We start from the raw sequence: 20597 nt of genomic DNA on the forward strand, positions 1-20597 counted from the left end.
CACCACGCTGGACAAGTGCGTATTGGTAGACTTCACATACAGTTAAGATTTTTTTCAAGAACTCAGATGTGTAGGTTTCTTCACGAGGTTTTCATTCTCCGTTAAACAAATGATTAATTCTTAATATTATGTATATAACTTCGATAAATCTGGCTACGTTTAGAATTTCAATCCTGGTCTCTAGGCTTGTTCTGAACCTTAGTTCTCAGGGGTAACGGCGCATCTGTGGCCGAACTCAGGTAGCAATCTAATCCTATCTGGGGTTGATTACATATATCCTTGGCTGCAGTAGCTTACCATCAGGTGGACTGCATGCTCGTCTGCTACTCCTATATTATAAATTTCAGAAGAAATAAAAATAATTAAATAATACATATGTATTCTTGTAATAGTACATATGTATTCTTCTATATAGAAGCAGCAGGTATGGTATGAAACTGTACCTTTTGGAGTTTAAGGCTGCTATTTTGAAACAAAAAGTAGTACAGTAAATGTTGAAAAAGGTTGACATACCCAGAGACTGGAATCTGGATTGGTACCCCACCCCGCTTCCCCTGACAACCCCTTCTCTGGCCTTGTTACTTAGTAAGAGCGTTTTTTATTTCAATGTATTTTTTTTTATAACCCTTACACAATTTTCTTGTTTATTAAACAATTTACTTATTTTCAATTACATAAGTTATAAATTAAACTATAACTTATTTATACAATAAATAAAGAAAACTTAACAAAAATTAAAGATGTCATCAAAACATAACTTTTTAAAAAAACATAAGATAATTCTTCTGCCGTAAAAAGTTGTGAGATCCATGTCACAAGCCACCAAGTCGGTTAATTTATTCTTATAGATCTTCTGTCTTAAATTATTTCGTAATTAGCTAACTTAACAACAACTTATGAGACCATATCAATATTAAAATCTTTTATGTTTTAAATGAATAGGTTGACTTGGCAATCGTGCACTACCGTGCCCCCACATAGAGCAAAGAACCCAAATCACTGTCTTGTGGGAAAGTTAAGAAGGGTGGCTGGTTAAAATTGAAGCTCTTTTAAATATTGACGTCAACTAATTGTCGTCCTATTGATAGAAAAGTGTCTACTCTCAGAGTGAGAAAAGTTTAGACCATAATCCATACTCTATTATACTGACCAAATTCGAATTATCAGGTGTGTTTCCTCACGAAGTTTTCCTACACCGTTAAAACAAGTGTTTTTCTTTTTATATTGATACCTAAAGGCAGCCTTATGGCAGACGGGCTACCTGGTGGAAAACAGTCACCGTCGCCTATATACATTTGCAACACCAGAGGAGTCGCCAATTCATCGCCGGCTTTAAAGCGGAGCTCTTTTACACTCCTCGTGAAGAGCCCCATGTATTAACCCTCAGGGAATACCTCGGGTATAATACGTACATAACTGAGAGGGTTTGCTTCTTCTACCTTACGAATGTCTGTTCTAGAGTTGTACCCAAGCCAAGGAAGGTGTCCTGAACGTCCACATCGTCCCACACACCCATGATGATGTGGGTTGGTTGAAGACTGTCGACCAGTACTACTTTGGAAGTGAGTACCTAATAATATAATCATTTATTGTCATTAAAATAAAAAAGAACAAAAAACACATACATTACAAGATAATTTAAAAAACTCTTTGTGGTTCGACTCCGGCGGCACCACCGCCACACATATTTCTACCTAATAACAGCAGTGTTAGGCGCTGCTGTGTTCCGGTTTGAAGGGTGTGGTAAGGGAGACATACTTTTCCGAGGCGTTCCAGCTCAGTTCTCAGGGGTAGCGGCGCATCTGTGGCGGACCTCGGGTAGGAATATCTAATCCTATCTAGGGTTGATTACAGATGTCCATGAGCGGGAGTAGCCACTTACTATCGGGTGGATTGCATGCTGCATGCGAGCATGCAGTCCACCGGACATCTGTAATCAACCTCAGATCTGATTAATTTCCTATCTCAAGATGAGTTGCTACCTTTGAGGACTAAATTGGAACGTCTCGCATAAGTATGCCTCTCTTACCACACCCTTCAAACCGGAGCACAGCACCGTAACACTAATTTTATTAGGCAGAGACAGGGGTACCACTTTCTAGGTGTCGTGGTGGTGTTAACGTGTTTATAGTAAGTCACTGTATGCACATCTGTAACCAACTACATATGGAACAGGTTCTAGCTGAAGCCTATCACATGCCTTCCCTGAAGACTAAGAGGTCGCTTCACATGTAAGTCCGACCACACCCTTCCACACGCAGAACTGCTTCCCGCTAGAAATAGGTGTGACGGAGGTACCTCACCATAAGCATAATGGCTCTACGGTTGATAAAGCAATTTCTTCAGTCTATTACTGTTTAGTAATGGTTTATTTAACTCGTTACACTAGAAAAACTATGTAATTTTTCATTAAAATTAAAGTTTATAAACGTGAAAATTCTGAAATAACTTTCACCTTCAAAACGCCTTCCATTTGTATTTTAAGTAATGTTTAATTGATTTATTTTCAGGTCGAAACAATATACAACTGGCTGGAGTTCAGTACATCTTGGATTCGGTGGTGAAAGAACTATGGCAAGATCCAAAAAGAAGGTAAAGTATTAGATAAGAGAGAGAGAGAGTGTGTGTGTGTGTTTTGAAGGTAGAACCCTCTGTGGTTCGACTCCGGCGGCACCACCGCCACACCTATTTCTGTTATAACAGCAGTGTATCGCTGCTGTGTTCTGGTTTGAAGTGTGGTAAGGGAGACATACTTTTCCGAGGCAACCCAGCTTAGTCCTCAGGGGTCAGCGGAGTGTTTCTGGCCGACCTCAGTTACAATTCTTATCTGGGGTTGATTACAGATGTCCATGGGCGGCAGCAGCCACTTACCATCAAGTGGACTGCATGCTCGTTTGCTACTTCTATATAATAAAAAAAAAACCCTTTAGAAAATCTTTCTATCTTCTTTTTCTTTTTTATTCTTATGTCTACTCTCTCTCTTTTCTTATAGCGACTGCGTTCTTATACAAAACCTCTTCTCTATTCTCTAGAGTTTCTTCTTTATTACTTGTCTATTGATCTTCAGGATCATGTACGCCGAAACTAGGGATCCATCCCTAGTTTCGGCGTTCGTGAGATCGATTAATCGAAGAATCAATATTTTGGATCAAAAAAAGCGATTATTTTAATCGATCTCCAGTACTGGATCGATTCAGTAAATCCATCTTTCATCCTAGAAAATTGAAAGTCCATATTTTCGAAATTGATAGTGTTATAGACATTTTATTGCAGACTGATACGTATTTCAGTGCCTCCTGATGACCATTTTTCGTTATTTTCACTTTTTGTAGCTGAAAACATCGAAGATTTATTTTTAGAGATTCGATTTTTGGGGCTTTCTTTTTCGGAATAGCCATGCCTAGTCGAAACTAACTAGCCTCTTCTTAATTATTCTGTATTACTCTTCCCAGGTTCATGTACGTCGAAACAGCGTTCTTCTGGAAGTGGTGGGTCCGTCAGAGTGACGACACTAAACACAAAGTCCACGCGCTGGTGCGGCAAGGTAGGCTGCAGTTCGTCGGCGGTGCCTGGAGTATGAACGACGAGGCCGCCACGCACTACCAGAGCACCGTGGACCAGTTCACGTGGGGACTGAGGTGATGTGGTGCACACACACACAGACACACATACACACTCTCTCTCATACACACACAAACACACGCGTACACAAACAATCACTAATGAAAAATCCTGAACATACAGGATATAATGTGTCCACATACATACACACACACACACACACACACACACACACACACACACGCGCGCACACACGCACACATACGCACAAATGCCCTCCCTCATGCACGAACACACACACACACACACGCACACACGCACACATACGCACAAATGCCCTCCCTCATGCACGAACACACACACACACAGACACACACACACACTCACACACACACACACACACACACACAGACACGAACACACACACACGCACACGCACACACACACACACACACACACACACACACAAACGTAACCACATACTTTCACACGCGCAAATACATGCACACACACATACGTATGGAAACACAACATGCGCGCGAGTGAACCATACTTACATGCATACACGAATGCAGCTTTTGATAAATAAATGATAAATGAATGACAAATAATGGTTTTGAAGGTGGTAGAACCCTTTGTGGTTCGACTTCGGCGGCATCACTGTCACACCTATTTTTGCCTAATACCAGCAGTGTTAGGCGCTGCTGTGTTCCGTTTTCAAGGGTGTGGTAAGGGAGACAGACTTTTTCGGGGCGTTCCAGCTTAGTCCTCAGGGGTAGCGGCGCATCTGTGGCCCACCTCAGGTAGGAATATGTAATCGTATCTGGGGTTGAATACAGATGTCCATGGGCGGCAGTAGCCACTTACCATCAGGTGGACTGCATGCTCGTCCGCTACTCCTATATTATAAAAAAAAGCATACACACAAATGTGCACGGTTCCACAAACAAACACAGATATATATTCACAAACAAACACACACACACACACTCATGAACGATAGAAACGACGAACCAAGGGATGAAAGAAAGACGAATAGTGTTCACACGCACATACACACACACTGAGCGAGAGAGAGAGAGAGAGAGAGAGAGAGAGAGAGGGAGAGAGGGGGAGAGAGAGAGAGAGAGAGAGACATACACGCGTACACCAAACACAACCACTGCATAATTTTGACATTGTTATTTGTTTTCAACAGCAAACTCAACGAGACCTTCGGCCCGTGTGGGCTCCCACGCGTGGGCTGGCAGATCGATCCGTTCGGCCACTCGCGTGAGTTCGCATCGGTGGTGGCCGGTATGGGGTACGATGGATTACTGCTCGGCAGGATCGACTTCCAGGACAAGGCGCGTCGGCTGCGGAGCAGGAGTATGGAGACGCTGTGGCGCGGGGATGATGAGCTGGGTGAGTATACTTTAGACGAACAACTGTGTTAAGTGAGTAAGGGAGACAGAGGTAAAGAGTGAGAAGGAGGGAGACAGACAGAAAGGAATATAGACAGGTGCGAAGAATCAAATTATTGAGCAAAGTTCTTGCGTTATAAGAACTGACCGAATTGTACCAACAGTGTGTGTGTATGTATATGCGTATTTCTGTTTTAATGTATGTGTGTGTGTGAGAGAGGGAAAGAAAGAGAGAACGAATGAAACAAAAAAAACATAGATGTTGTATTCGATGACTGATGAAGTGACATACGATAGAAAGAGATAAAATAATGTATAAAGAGACGACATTCTTAAAGTTGAAGAATTGGTGAGAGTGTCAGTAGCAGAATGTGGGACTGAGATGGAGAATGAATGTAAGAAAGAGACAAAAAATCTTCGCACCCTGGGAATGGCAATCAGTACAGTAAAAGACTCGAATGTGAGAAACAGGTGGAGAATTAGTGCAAGAAAGAGACAAAACATCTCATACCTGGCAACCAAAAATGACGGTAAGTACGTATAAGACACTGGAATGTGGGAAAGAAATGGAGAATTCATGTAAGAAAGGGACAAAAAAATCTTGCGCCTCAACAAGTGACAGTCCAGTAAGTACATATAACACACTCTGGTCACATGCTCGGGTCACTCGCGTGAGTTCGCCTCACTGGTGGCCGGTATGGGGTACGATGGGTTACTGCTCGGCAGGATAGACTTCCAGGACAAGGCGCGACGGCTGCGGAGCCGGAGCATGGAGACGCTGTGGCGTGGAGATGATGAGCTGGGTGAGTGGACAATGTCCCTCTAGTGTTAGGCCAGAATAGGGCTACGGTATCCTCTGCCTGTCGTAAGAGGCGACTAATAGGCAGAGGGTGGGAGGGTTGCGGAAAAGTAGGGTTCGAACCGCCCGACCAGCGACCCCGGGAAGGACGGCGGTATGTGTGTTCGCATACCGTCGTGTACACCAGCGATGTGGTGAGCGTCACACTCACCTGGATGGAGCCCGACGGGAAAACGCGCTAGGAGGACTCCGGTTGCGTTCGTTTGGAGATCCCGGAGTCCTCTATACAGCGCCGAGGACGGCCACTGGAGTGGGTTTTAGTGCGTTAACAATCCCACATAACCCCACGTTCCCACGGCACCAGGTACCTTTCGAAGGTTTCTCGAAAACCAAAAAAAAGAAGAATTAAGTTTTAAGACTTGGTTTTTTTACAAGTTATGTTTTTGGTCACATAAGAATACTCTTCTCCAGGCAAGCCATCAGACATCTTCACGGGCGTGCTATACAACACATACTCCCCGCCGCCCGGGTTCTGCTTCGACGTGCTCTGTACTGACGAGCCCATCATCGACGATCCCGACTCCCCGCTATACAATGTTGATTCGAGGGTGAGTTTTGAGATTTTGAAAAAAGAAGAAAAAAAATGTTTTTTTGTTTTTTTTTTGTTTTGGCTACGATTTTTGCGATTCATGCGATGGCTTGTGTTATTAATTTTTTTTTATGAAAATTAACTGTAATGTATTTTTTTAATTTGTGTCAATATTTCTGAAAGTAAATATTAAATACGTACTCCTATATAACTTATAGAATTTACTCTGAGGAATGCCTATAGTGGAGATTTTCTGATATTTCCAATTCTTGTATTGAATTTGTTTTGACTCCGGCGGCACCACCGTCACAGCTATTTCTGTTAACAGCAGTGTAGCGCTGCTGTGTTCTGGTTTGAAGTGTGGTAAGGGAGACATACTTTTCCGAGGCGTTCCAACTAAGTCGTTAGATGTACCGACGCATCTGTTGCCAACTTCAGGTAGGAATCGTAATTTTATCCGGGGTTGATTACAGATGTCCTTGGTCGACAGTACCTACTTGCCATCAGGTGGACTGCATGCTCGTTTGATACTTCAATATGTAAAAATATATTAAAGAGGTTTAATTATTTTTAATGAATTTTATCGTTTATTAATTAAAAATGTACTACAACGCCATCTATTATCGTGTTTAACGACAAGAATTTACTAGTGCTTACAACTGAACCTAACCTAAAAAATGTTATATTAAACATAGCTACATAATGTAGTCTAAAATAATACATTACAATAGAGGATTCCCTCGCTCTTTTTGTATTTGTCAACCCGAACAATTCAAAAGTATTAAAAAAAATGTCATTTTTGACTAGATCATAGAATCTTCTGAGGTTCGACTCCGGCACCGCCGTCACACTTATTTCTGTTATAACAACAGTGTACCGCTGCTGTGTTCTGGTATAAACCGCGCCAAACTGCTAGTCCGCTCTGAAGCTGTTGCGAGCGTGAAGTCATACAATTTGCTATGGCGACACGACTCATTTCGATATTCAAAGCGGACTAGAAGTTTGGCGCGGAATATAACGTATTTTTTACAAGGCGTTCCTACTAAGTACTAAGTAACCACTTATATCGATCTCATGTAGAACTCCAGTCCTACCTGGGATTGATTACAAATATCCATAAGGCAGTATCTTACCGTCAGATCGACTGCATACTCATTTATGGGATGGTAGTTTTTGACTTTCAAAAAGTGTTCCATATGAATCAATTTTGAATAAATGAGATTAGAATGTGAATTTATTACTTCAATTTAATTTAATATATAATGTATAGGTGAAACAATTTTTGGAAATTGCAAGAAATATGTCCAAAGGATATTCCACAAATAATATATTAGTCACAATGGGCGAAGATTTCTTTTACCAAGACGCCTACATGTGGTACCACAATTTGGACAAGCTTATCGAGTGAGTTTGCATGGATTTTTGTATGCATATGCGCTTGGACTATGCGGGTTTTGTATCATTGTTCTGTTCGCATATGCGCTTGAACTGTTACAAATGTTGATAAATCGGGTAATTTTATGCTGCACGTTTGCATGAAATATAAATGCATATAATTGCATGGGATATTGGATGTGCAGTATAATAGTGCAATTCAATATGCCTATTATGAGAAGTTTTGATTTTGATACACCTAAGATTTTCGGAATAAATAATATAGTAAAAAAAATGTAGACACAGTTTTCTATTATATTGTTCGAAGTTAATCGGATTAGGCGGCTACAGAATCCTACTTAATAAACTTTACACGTATTTATTATAATATTTATTGCTATATAATCTAGAATAAACAAAACTGAAATCAATGAGATAAAATGAGAGTTCTACGTGAAGTCGGCCACAGTGTTGCTACTTCTGAGGACTAAGCTGGAACGTCTCGGAAAAGTCTGTCTCCCTTACCACACCCTTCAAACCGGAACACAGCAGCGCCTAACACTGCTGTTGTAAGACAGAAGTTGTGGCGGTGGTACCTCTGGAGTCGAACCACAAAAGGTTCTAAAGGTAAATCTGTTCACATACCTTCAGCTCAGATAGTCTTCAGGGGTAACGACGACTGTAGTCAACTCGACCTCTGATATTGATCTGGGGTTGATTACAGATCAGTGGGCGGCAGTAGCCACATGCCATCAGGTGGACTGCATGCTCGTCTGCTACTTTAATATTATAATTATGTAGTTAAAAACTAAAAACCACGCTAAAATCGCACCAGGAAAAACTTGATGAGGAGAGTGGGGAATAAATATTAAAATCGTGTACTGTCATCGGTTCTTGAGAAGTGTTCAAAATTTTAAATTAATCGGACCGTTCAAAGTGGGTAAAAATCGAGATCAAAGATTCCTTTACATACATATATACAGGTCAAGCCAGTGTTGCCAGGTCAGATTTATAATATAACAGTGCACTGATGAAAAAATTACAGTACATCGGCAAGGAAATGCAGTGAATCACAAAGTCAAATACAGTCAAGTACATTGTAAAATTGTAATATATTATACAGCACATGCAGGAAAATCTACTGTACAGTAATATACAGTACAGTACAGTAATATACAGTACAGTAATATACAGTAAATCTACTGTAATTACAGTAATCATAATCATAATCTTTATTTGCTAAATAAGGTACAATAGGTGTTTAGACAAAGTATACAATCCTCTTATTTTGCCTTTAAGGCGTGCAAATATATAGTCAGGTATGACAAAATTATTTTATAGTATTAAGTAACAAATTAGTATACACAAAATTAACTATTACAGTGCATCTGGCAACAAGCTAATAAAAGCGTGGTAATAAAAAACAATGAACTTAACTTCTTCTCGTAATCATGTAACTTTTCAAATCAGGTACAGTTGTTCTTCGAAAGAGTTCAACTCATGTCGTCAGCGTACACCACAAACAATATCCTTGTGACGATGGGGGATGATTTTCAATACCAAGACGCCGCGATGTGGTTTATTAATTTGGACAAATTGATAAAGTAAGTTGTTATACAACAAAATCAAAATTTTATTTTATTTATTATTGATGATTATCAAAATGGGGTGCGCATGGAATTTATTTTACTCAGATTCTTTATTATCAGAATGAGATGCGCATGGAATTTTGGATTTTAATCAATGAATATAACTGATCTCAATTAGGAGTTTTACAGGCAAAATACAGTTATTATAATGTTATATCTAGATATTGATCTATACAGACTTAATAATCTATTATACTGATGTTACTTAGTTACAGTTACTTAGTTAATTCGGACTAATCAGTGTGCACTTTACCCTTAGATAAACCATATAACTTGTAAAAAACTGAATGTACTACAAACTATAGAAATTGCTTAAATTGACTGTTTTAATTATTTGACTAAATATTTACACTCATGAGTCATGCCTCTTATATTATTTCAAATTAAGTCATACAATCTCCTAATAAAAATTAACTACTTTTACTAACAATACATTGATAGTAGATGGCGTTGTGTTATCACACAATATTTTGTTTTAATCTCAATATTCAATCTCTCATTTTCCAGTTTTAAATTTGACGATTTAGAGTACGCTATAATTGTTAAATGTTAATATTTGGAAGGCAAAACATTGGGTATTACAAGGCGTTCCAACTTAGTCCTTTCAGACAGGATTGGAGTCCTACCTAAGATTAGCTACCTTGCTTCCACCCCTGAGGACTAAGTATGCCTCGGAAAAGTATGTCTCCCTTATCACACCCTTCATACCAGAACATACGACCGTTACACTAATAAAACAGAAATAGGTGTAATAGTGGTGTCTACATAGTCGAACCACGAATTGTTCTACCATCATATAATATAGGAGTAGCAGACGAGCATGCAATCCACCTGATGGTAAGCTACTGCCGCCCATTGACATCTTTAATCAACCTCAGATGGGATTAGATATTCCTACCTGAGGTCGGCTACAGATGCGCCGCTACCCCTGAGTAGAAGCTGAAACGCCTCGGAAAAGTATGTCTCATGACCACACTTCATATCAGAACACAGCAGCGTTACACTGCTGTTGTAACACAAATAGATGTGGCGGTGCCGCCAGAGAACCACAATGGGTTCTACTAGCTTGCCTCATCCATTCTCCAAGCTCAAGGTTTCCTTACCAGGTTTCTACCTTCCTGGAATACGCGACCAACCAGTCCAAACACTACTTAACCAACAACGTGGTGGTGACGATGGGTGGTGACTTCACGTACCAAGACGCTGCGATGTGGTACCAGAACCTAGATAAGCTGATTGAGTGAGTAACTGTCCACTGCTGGACATTGTGTCACCCCATAGGGTCTGGAGCATATTTAAAACCAGCGTCGTAGGTGCCAGGAGTAAAATTTAAAATTTGCTCCCCCCTTAAGATTTCTCTGTCAACATTTGAATTTTGCTCCCCTGCCAAGATTTGAATTTTGCGCCGTTAGCAAAATTAAAATCTTGTTCCCCTGGCAAGGTTTGAATGTTGCTCTCCTCTACATTAAAGTTTGCGCCCCTAAGGGGGTATGAATTTTGTGTCCCCAAGACGTTTTACCAATTAATTATTCGAAGGTTGGAGCTTTGTTTAAATTTAATCTAGCCTTCGAATTACATTAATAAAACTCAATAATACTTGACAACGATGGTGGTAGACTACCTCCTATTTTGGGAAGTAAGGCTACTTTTGCCTACATTTGTCACAGATAGTGTAAACTTACTGCCCTTACCGAGTGCACGCTGATTAGTTCGAAATGCATGCCTAGTTATAGATAAATAAAAATGAAATTTCGCTAAATTAGGAGTTATATTTTTGATTTTACAAAGTTGCATGGGTTCCTAAATAATATAACTGGTTGATAGAAAATGCACAGTTTAATCTGAAAGCTATAAAGCATGAAATTTTACTGGAGTTATGAGGCATAATATTTTTGTATTAAGAAAAAATCAGCCCCTAAGGAGCTAATCACTAAATTTTAGCTTGCTTTAAAATCATTGTGAGGAAACCTATACGTCTGAAAGTTTTCTAATGTCCCCTAAGGTGGATGGCATCTTTTTTTTATCTGGATTTGGGTATCAAACAAATTTGGAGGGGATTTTCATAATTTTCAAAATTGTTTTGTTAAATAAACATTTTATTCAAGATTTCTTCAATAAATAACTGTTTGCCCAAAAAATTGGGTTAATTTTGTGTTTTCGGAATATCTGTGAATAAAGAAATGGTAACTAATATTTATGTTACAGATATGCTAATCTAAAAGCAGCAAAAGATGGTCTAAAAATTAAATTATTCTACTCCACGCCTGACTGCTACCTGAAGGCAGTGAAAGATGCTAAGTAAGTTATATTATTGAATTTTAAGCCCTTTTTTATTTCCACACACATTGATTAAACATATAATTAATATTAATTGAACATATAGTTAATTGTTCTACAATAAATATTAATTTTATAACTTGTTAATGTCGCACAATTATTAAAGTGATTTACAGATTTTCATAACTTATTTTGTTCCATACATTACTAGTGTATATCTTTGCGATCTCGTCATGTCAGTGTGAGTATGTGTGGGTCCTTGCATGCGTCCATGTGTTTGTGTACATTGATATGCGTGTACGCTTGTGTCTGTGTACGCGTCCACGTACCTATCTTTTTTTAGTATTTATTTTTAGTATTTTTCTTTGGGAAACATACGAGTATAATTATTTTATTTACTTATTTAATAAGTTTTTGTACACAAAAAAGATACATATAAAACAGAAGAGATAGAAATCAAGTACAAAGGACGGCTTATTCTAAAATGGAATATCTTCCAGCAACCCTGGAACAGGAATGTACATACGAAAGGCAAAATTAGTCTGCACAAAAAAGAATAAGAATATTAAAAATAAATACTATTATATTATAAAAATAAATATAATTATAAAAAAATCGCTAATTTTGCTGTGTTTGCTTGATGTGTATTTGTGTTTTCTTGTGTGAATGTGTGTGTGATATAAGTGCGTACGTCCGTGCGTTTTACCCTTAAGCATATGTATAAACATATGCATATCGACGTCCTATAAACATAACACACAATGTTCCCCAGACCGACCCTACCAACGAAACAGGACGACTTCTTCCCTTACGCGAGCGACCCCACCGCCTTCTGGACCGGCTACTTCACCTCGCGCCCCACCACCAAGTACTTCGAGAGGGAGGGCAACGGCTACTTGCAGGTACTCAGCTACTAACACCTTAATTGTAGGTCTGTTATTGTAGTATCTTAGGCCATAGATGAGAACTAAATAGTTACATGGGGACTGTCGCTATGGGTGGACTCGACAGAGGTGCGGTGCGGCAGGTTGACTAAGGCCCCCAGTCTAAAAAATTGATCTAATTTTATAAACTTTTACAAATATTTACAAGAGAACTTTTAAATATTTGGAGACTCCCCCAAGGACAGAGGACCTGCCCCCCACTTAGTCCGCCAGAGATTGTCGCATATAGGTACCACTAGATCCAGTGCACGCACTCGCTCATTCACACTCTTTCTTTATTTCCTTAACAAGTAAGTACACTCATTCATTCACATGCACACGCGCTCACAAACACGTAATGTCTCTTTGTCTTTAACACGCACACACGTACTTACCTACAAACACATATCTATCTCACTCATCTATACTTTCTCTCTCATACACATTCTTATATTGTCTCTCTCACACGCACACTCTGTAAAATATACTTGTGTATATTAAAATGTGTTTTGTTATTTTCAGATGGTGAAACAACTACAAGTCTTAGGTGGTTTGGAAGAACACAATCGTTTCGTTCTGAATGAACTGAAGAGTGCTATGGGTGAGTCACTATATTTAGTGAGTGAATATTTCCTTTCATTTTTTCTGCAAATCCCTAAGGTTGACTGGGAGAAAATGCTATTTAGCATTAAGTCCGCCTTTTGCACCACATTGTTTTTAACATGGTCAATAAAGAGTAAATAAATAAAAAAATAAATCCTTACTAATATTATAAATCTGAAAGTAACTCTGTCTGTCTGTCTGTTTGTCTGGTTGTCTCTTCTTCACGCCTAAACTACTGAACCGATTCTTATGAAATTTTGTACAAAGATAGTTTAAGACCCGAGAAAGGACGTAGGATAGTTTTTATCTCGGAAATCCCACAGGAACTAGGGGTGGCGATCTAAGATCGATTGATCGGAGAATCGATCTTTTGGACCCAAAACTTCGATTATTTTAGTCGATATTAGTAAGGATTGAATCGTAAACTATGTATTTGATCAAGTGATGATCTTTAGTAAAGTTGAAGGTACGAATTTACAGTTTTATGTATGTTAGTATGTTATATTATTTTCTTTTAAACGCGGGCGAAGCCGCGGGCAAAAACTAGTAAAAAATAAATGAATGTTTTTTGTGATAGAATACTTTGTGGTTCGACCCCTGGAAGCACTACCGCCACATCAATTTCTTCTATAACAGCAGTGTAACGCTGCTGTGTTCTGGTTTGAGGTGCAGTAAGGGAGACATACTTATGCGAGGTGTTCAAACTTATTTTTTTTATAATATAGGAGTAGCAGACGAGCTTGCAGTCCACGTGATGGTAAGCTACTGCCGTATGGACATCTGTAATCAACCCCAGATAGGATTAGATATTCCTACCTGAGGTCGTTTCTCTGAGTACTAAGCTGGATTATGCTTATGTTTGTATAGTCCTCGCAAAACTTCAAGTCCGCTCTGAGTCAAGTTGTTGCGCGTAGGTGTAGTCAGAGAGCCAATGCGGTTGAACACAACTACAAGCATATACTCCGTAGCGACGTAAGGGCACACTTACTGATACCTTTTTTTTTTCTTTTCGAGGGGGAAACCTTCAAAAGGTTTGCGACCACACATACCGTCGTCCTTCCCGGGGTCGCTTACTGGACGGCTCGAGCTCCCACTCTTGCCGCCCACTACCCCGAAAGCCCCCTTTTAGTCTTACGACCCCTCTTACGACAGGCTTACCGTAGCTCTATTCTAGTCCCAGAACTACAGGGACAAGACATTCAGACCTAGAACAGAATTCTAAAGTGGTTTAGATATGTCTGGCCGGGGATCGATCCCAATCCTATTGCGTTTCAGACCTATATGGCGAAAACTGCGCCACGGATGTCTTTAAAAATCAATACTGTTTATATTTCAGGAGTAATGCAACACCACGACGCCATAACGGGAACAGAGAAGCAAGCAGTCACACACGACTATGAGAGGATACTTCACTCAGCTATCGAAGATGCGGTCATCATCGCCCGTCAAGCTTTCAAGTAAGTTTGTGAAATTTCAAGTATTTTAGAATTACATTTTCGATATTATTTTTTACTGCTATGATATGACTTTCTTAATGAACCTTACCATTATGACATCATGACGGGCTACATTAGCAACCGGGCTATATTTGGAGGTCTGAAGGCCCTGGGCCAACGATAGGGTAGAGGCACTCATTAAACAATTAATTATACATTAAACATTAAACATTGTTTGAAAAAAACACAGGAGATACGTCGAAATATGGTTATTTTTTATCTCTACTATAGGGGATCATGTCCTCTTAGGGGCTCATTTTCCAAATACAAATTTTTAGTCTATTGTTTTTTTCCAAAATTGACGGGTTTTTCATAAAAAAAAATTATGCCCTATGTTATCCCCTAAGGGGTTGAATTTTCGAAAATTCTACATTTTAATAGTGGAAACTGTATTTTATTCCTTTTTATTCTTTTATTGTTATATTGTATCAAATATTAATGACTTTGAATTATTTCCCAAATCGGTAAATATTATTATTTGTCAAATAATAATTTATCTATACTAATATTAAAGAGAGGTCAATTTTGAAAATTTGTTTCTTTGTTTGTTTGTAAGGGCTAATTTTCGGAAATACTGAACCGATCATGGAAATTCTTTCACAATCAGAAAGCTAAACTATTCAGGAGTCTATGTTTATTATGATTGAACAAAAAGCGGACGAAGCCGTGGGTACTGCTAGTACATATAGTCATAAGGTCAACAGCTCAATAATGAGCCACTGGAATATGGTGCATGTGACCTCTATGGGAAAGTCGAGTAGAAAACATAGATTAGTAAAGATTACTCACTAACCTAACCTAACAAGAAAATGTCACCAGTTTTGACAATTAAAATTGTCTCTATCATCTATTTTCGTGTTTGAAAATATTAAAAAATTGTAGTTTTTAGAGCATTTACGAATGAAACGATATTTCTCCGCACTTCTTCGATTTCGTGTTGTTTTTGCACCACTTAACTACACATGTCAGCATTGTTACGCGTAAATTACACCATGACAGTCGGAGACGTAATGGGTAAACAGTCAGCCATTTTACGTATGTGTCTGCCATTTGTGGCTTCCTTCAATAACAAGGCGGTGAGATATCTTAACTAATCTATGGTAGAAAATTATTTTAGATTTATTGTTCACTTTGTTATTTTTTTAAATATGATAAATCTTACTAACACAAGTTTTTAAGTGCAATCTAAATACTAACAAAATATGGACTTTGTCCTTGACAAATAAATAAATAAAATGAAAAATATTAATAAAATACATTTTGTTAACAGTAAATTTATTCAACGCGATGCCTTGAAGCCTCCGATGTTCAGCTTTGACAGATGTCGCTTTAACGAGTCCAGCTGTCATACTTCAGAGACTAGCGATACTTTTGTGGTGAGTTTATTGGGAAGTGTGATCTAATGGGATATATATGGGTTTATGGGTTCGGCCCCCTTAGACATGGTGAGAGAAGAAAAAATCTTCAAAGTTAAAAATCAAAATAGAAGACTTTTTAGAGTTTTGTAACCTAAGGTAAAAAGCCATAAAAATGTAACCCTATTATAGTCGGCGCCAAACTGCTAGTCCGCTCTGAATGTTGCGAGCAGGTGTAGTCATACAATCTGCTATGGCGACGCGATTCATTTCTATATTCAGAGCGGACTAGCAGTTTTACGCGGACTATACTCAACTACCTCGATCTGTCCGTTTGTCAGTCTGTCACAAAGCTATCCCTTTAACAGTAGATAAAAGGTAGACGCATTTTTACAGACTTTCAGATGAATTACTTAAGCGGCTGTAATAACAAATACTAAAAATAAAAATAGCTTGAAAATAAATAGGAGTCGCCATACAAGAAATCGCTGTTTTTAGCGTTTTTCGCTTTATCTATTGAACTCTAATAGGTAGACACTTAGTTCAAATTTTCACAATTACTTTATTTCAATGGCTGCTATGATAACAAATACTAAAAATAAATATAAATGATAAATTTGATGCAACGGAACCCCCCGTGTGCGAGCTCGACTCGTTTGGCAATTATTCTATTTTTATTTTTTTGGAATAATTAGGTTTTCTTTGAATCATGAAATGTCATCTGATTCTTGCCACGCTTTTATTAGCTTGGCTTGTATGTATGTACTATGTATGTATGTAACGGAATCTTTGAACTCGATTTTTACCCACTTTGAACGGTAAGATTAATTTAAAATTTTGAACAATTATCAAGAACAGATGACAATACACGATTCTAATCATTTTATCCCAGTCTCCTCATTAGGATCGTCAGGAATCAGGACATAGATAAGTAAAGATTACTCACTCCTAACAAGAAAATATACCTAGTTTTGAGAATTGAAATAGTTGCGTGAAAAAGTTTTGCCACGTCTCCGTGCTAAAATGTCTCTAAAATATTTGAAATAATTATTTATTTAGTATGTTAATTTCGCAGTATTAGTTATTTATTCGTAAATTTTCTCTAAAAACGTTTTTATTTGTCAAGAATTAAAAAAAAGAACTTACTAATAAGCTGTTTGTGGCTTCATTCAATTTCAAGGCGGCGAAGAATCTTTACTAATCTATGAATCAGGATAAACGATTTTTCTTGTGCGATTTTAGCGTGGTTTTTAGTTTTTAAACTATAATTATTTTATTGCAATGTTTTTTATAATGGAAGTGTGATAAAATAGTGGATAAAGATGTATTATTGTTAATGTTGATGATTATAGGAGAATATATTGTATTTTTAAATCCCTTTTTAACATTGTATTTTATAGGTGACAGTATACAACCCCCTTGCCTGGAACCTGAAGGAAGCCATCAAGATACCAGTTCTTGACGGGAACTATGAGGTCTACGCCCCTAATGGTAAATTACCATATGCATTTATCTTATTGTATTTGTAATATATGTATTAATATGTGTATAATAATAATGAACCATTAAATATGTTTAATGGTTCATAACATATTATTAATACTACTATAGTGTACTTCGAAGTACTATATAATGTATTGTGTGTGTTGCTGTTGGCATGTAAATAAATAAATAAATAAATTATACAAATTATTATTTAAGATTTATATAAAATTGTATAAATTTTCATAATTATTGCTAAAATACTCAAATAGGTTAATTTTTTTAAATTACTGACAAAATACGAACTTTAGTATTTGACAAAGTTGAAATTTTGACTATTATTTAAAAGAAATTTAAAAATTACAGGTGAAAAAATTGAATCCCAATTGATAGATATACCAGAGGCGGTTCGTAATATACCAACAAGACAATCAAATGCCACACATGAAGTAGCATTCATAGCTTATTTACATGGCTTGGGAGTCAAATCATTTTACATCAAAAAGGTAAAGAAAATGAAACGAGATTTAAATAATAAAAAGAGAGAGAACGATTATTACGCGAATATAAATGAATACTTCAAAGATATAAAAGAAAAATCGTATATCGATATCAAAAATATTGAGGAATTTGAAAAAGATGTTTTAGAAGAAAAAGTACCCATTCTTAATACGGATACAGAAATTCTGGAAAATGTTCAAATGTTGAGGGATACGGAGAATTCGAGATTTGGAATGTTAGTGAAGAATATGGAAGTGAAGAAGGGTAGAATGGAGAAGTCTCACTACCCTGTGATGAGTGAAGAAGAAATGAGAATGTTATCCGATGAGCCGGCGATTGTGGAACGCTTTGATGATTATTTGGAGAATGAGGTGAGATTTTTTTTTTTATAATAGGAGTAGCAGACGAGCATTCAGTCAAGTCAATTAGTCACTTTTTTCGTTTTTACCACGCTTTTATTAACTTGGGTTGTATCTATGTATGTATGTAATTCGAATTTTAAACAATTATCAAGAACCGATGACAATACACGATTTTAATAATTTTATCCCATTTTCCTCATCAGGATCGTCAGGAATCAGGATTAACGATTTTCCTTGTGCGATTTTAGCGTGGTTTTTAGTTTTTTAACTATTATTTTTTATATTTGAGCCTAACGATAAAGCAGACGTGTTACCTGATGGAAAGTAGTCAACGTCGCCTATGGACATTTGCAACACCAGAAGAGTCGCCAATGCATCGCCGGCTTTGTATGAGAGCTCTTTTTGCACTTTTTTGCAGTTGATGGTAAGTGGTTACTGCCGTCTACGGATATCTGTATTCAATCCCAGATAAGAGTAGATTGATGTTTGTCGGCCGGTCGACAGATACAGCAAGTTATAACAGCAGTGCTTAACACTGCTGTTATAACCATATATGTATATAACTAACTGAAGAATAATTCAGTTTTCATTAAAATTCAGAAAAACACATTTTCTGTTATAAAGAAAGAGTTTCTGAAATCGATTTTAGTTTTATCTTTATTTCGAAAGAGCATTTTATTTACACAATTATTATATTTACAGCATATAAAAGTCCGTATAGAAAAAACAACAGGGGAAGTCACACACGTAATTCTACCAGACCGTACATTGAATATGAAAGTGAAAATGTATTACTGGACAGGCTGTGTTGGTGACAACTCTAACACAACTGAACGGTCTTCTGGTGCTTATATCTTCAGACCAAAGACCACAACACCCATAGAAATACCTTATACACACTCAGATATAATCAAAGGGCCCGTCCTACAAGAAGCGAGGACGACCACAGATGGAAATGTTTTTAATACTATCAGACTCTACAAAGGGCTTAATTTCCTTGAACATGATTTTGTTGTAGGACCAATTTCAATCGATGATAAAGTAGGTAAAGAATACATAGTTAGATACAAATCGAATGTGGTTAATAACGGTATTTTCTACACTGATTCGAATGGTAGGCAAATGTTGAAACGTAAATTAAATGAGAGACCTCAATGGAACCTTACGCTAGAAGAACCGATTGCTGGGAATTATTATCCTGTTACAAACAAAATATATATAGAAGATGATCAGAATAGATTAGCAGTGCTGACAGACAGAGCTGAAGGTGGTACTTCACTAGTTGAAGGGGATATAGAGTTGATGCTACATCGGAGACTATTACACGATGATGCGTTTGGAGTTGGCGAAGCTTTGAACGAAGTGGCGAATGGGAAAGGCTTAGTAATGCGAGGGAGACATAGAATAATGCTTAGCAATCCGACCGATAATAATGAATTACTACAAGAAAGGAAGCAAGTTTTACAATTTCATCTACAGCCAATTGTCTTCGTGTCGTCAACTACAATGGAATATAAAGATTGGTTGACGTTGAACAATTGCTTCGTTGGCATACAAACTGATTTGCCGCTAGGTGTACATCTGTTAACTTTAGAGCCGTGGGCAGATAAGCTTTTGCTAAGATTAGAGAATTACATGGATAGATCAGCTAATTCTACCGTTGAAGTTGATTTAACTAAGATTTTTAATATTATAACAATAAAATCGTTTAAAGAGACAACTCTAGCAGCGAATCAGTGGTTGGATTCATATAATAAATGGACTTGGGAAACACAAAATGAATTTACAGAGAGTTTCAATAAAGCTTACGATAATTTTGGGGAAATTAACACAGCTACTGATGATGTAGATGTTAATGATGATGGTTTGAAAATAAAATTGAAAGCGAAACAAATTAGGACGTTCATAGTCGACTATGAAATGACAGAGTAGTGTTATTGCCAAATATTGAACTAAGATGTAATGATTAATAAATCTTTTTTGTACTTTGAAATTTGTTTTATTTTCTTAACATTGTCTGTGAAATAGAGAACTAGGAATTGTCCCTTAAATACTACAAAGGTGTATAAGGTAGATAAGGTCCTTGAAAAATTCAAAATCTTTGAGCATATTGTGGACAAAATAATTACAATTTGATTAATTTAAAGGACACATGATTTTTTTATGAATTTTCAAGCAGATAAATTTATTTGTATACAAATATAAGATAGAACACGCTCTTAA

The 20597-nt window shown here is 37.5% G+C and overlaps 1 protein-coding gene across 1 annotated transcript in view; it reads left to right on the top strand.

The window, feature by feature from the left end:
- LOC140755616 (lysosomal alpha-mannosidase) overlaps window positions 1-20367 on the top strand; it is a 33204-nt gene extending 12837 nt beyond the window's left edge. The window contains exons 3-16 of the mRNA XM_073090917.1: window positions 1460-1562; window positions 2511-2592; window positions 3453-3638; window positions 4760-4965; window positions 6235-6371; window positions 10482-10615; window positions 11581-11673; window positions 12425-12554; window positions 13098-13176; window positions 14515-14635; window positions 15945-16050; window positions 17430-17520; window positions 17878-18383; window positions 19077-20367. Coding sequence (XP_072947018.1) covers window positions 1460-1562; window positions 2511-2592; window positions 3453-3638; window positions 4760-4965; window positions 6235-6371; window positions 10482-10615; window positions 11581-11673; window positions 12425-12554; window positions 13098-13176; window positions 14515-14635; window positions 15945-16050; window positions 17430-17520; window positions 17878-18383; window positions 19077-20306 — 3204 coding nt within the window. The 3' untranslated portion in view covers window positions 20307-20367. The remainder of the gene's footprint in view (window positions 1-1459; window positions 1563-2510; window positions 2593-3452; window positions 3639-4759; window positions 4966-6234; window positions 6372-10481; window positions 10616-11580; window positions 11674-12424; window positions 12555-13097; window positions 13177-14514; window positions 14636-15944; window positions 16051-17429; window positions 17521-17877; window positions 18384-19076) is intronic.
- The last annotated feature ends 230 nt before the right edge of the window (window positions 20368-20597 follow it).

Source organism: Epargyreus clarus, unplaced genomic scaffold, assembly GCF_041222505.1.
Source record: "Epargyreus clarus isolate Ecla_fem2 unplaced genomic scaffold, WU_Ecla_fem_2.2 ptg000033l, whole genome shotgun sequence".
Lineage (NCBI taxonomy): Eukaryota > Metazoa > Arthropoda > Insecta > Lepidoptera > Hesperiidae > Epargyreus > Epargyreus clarus.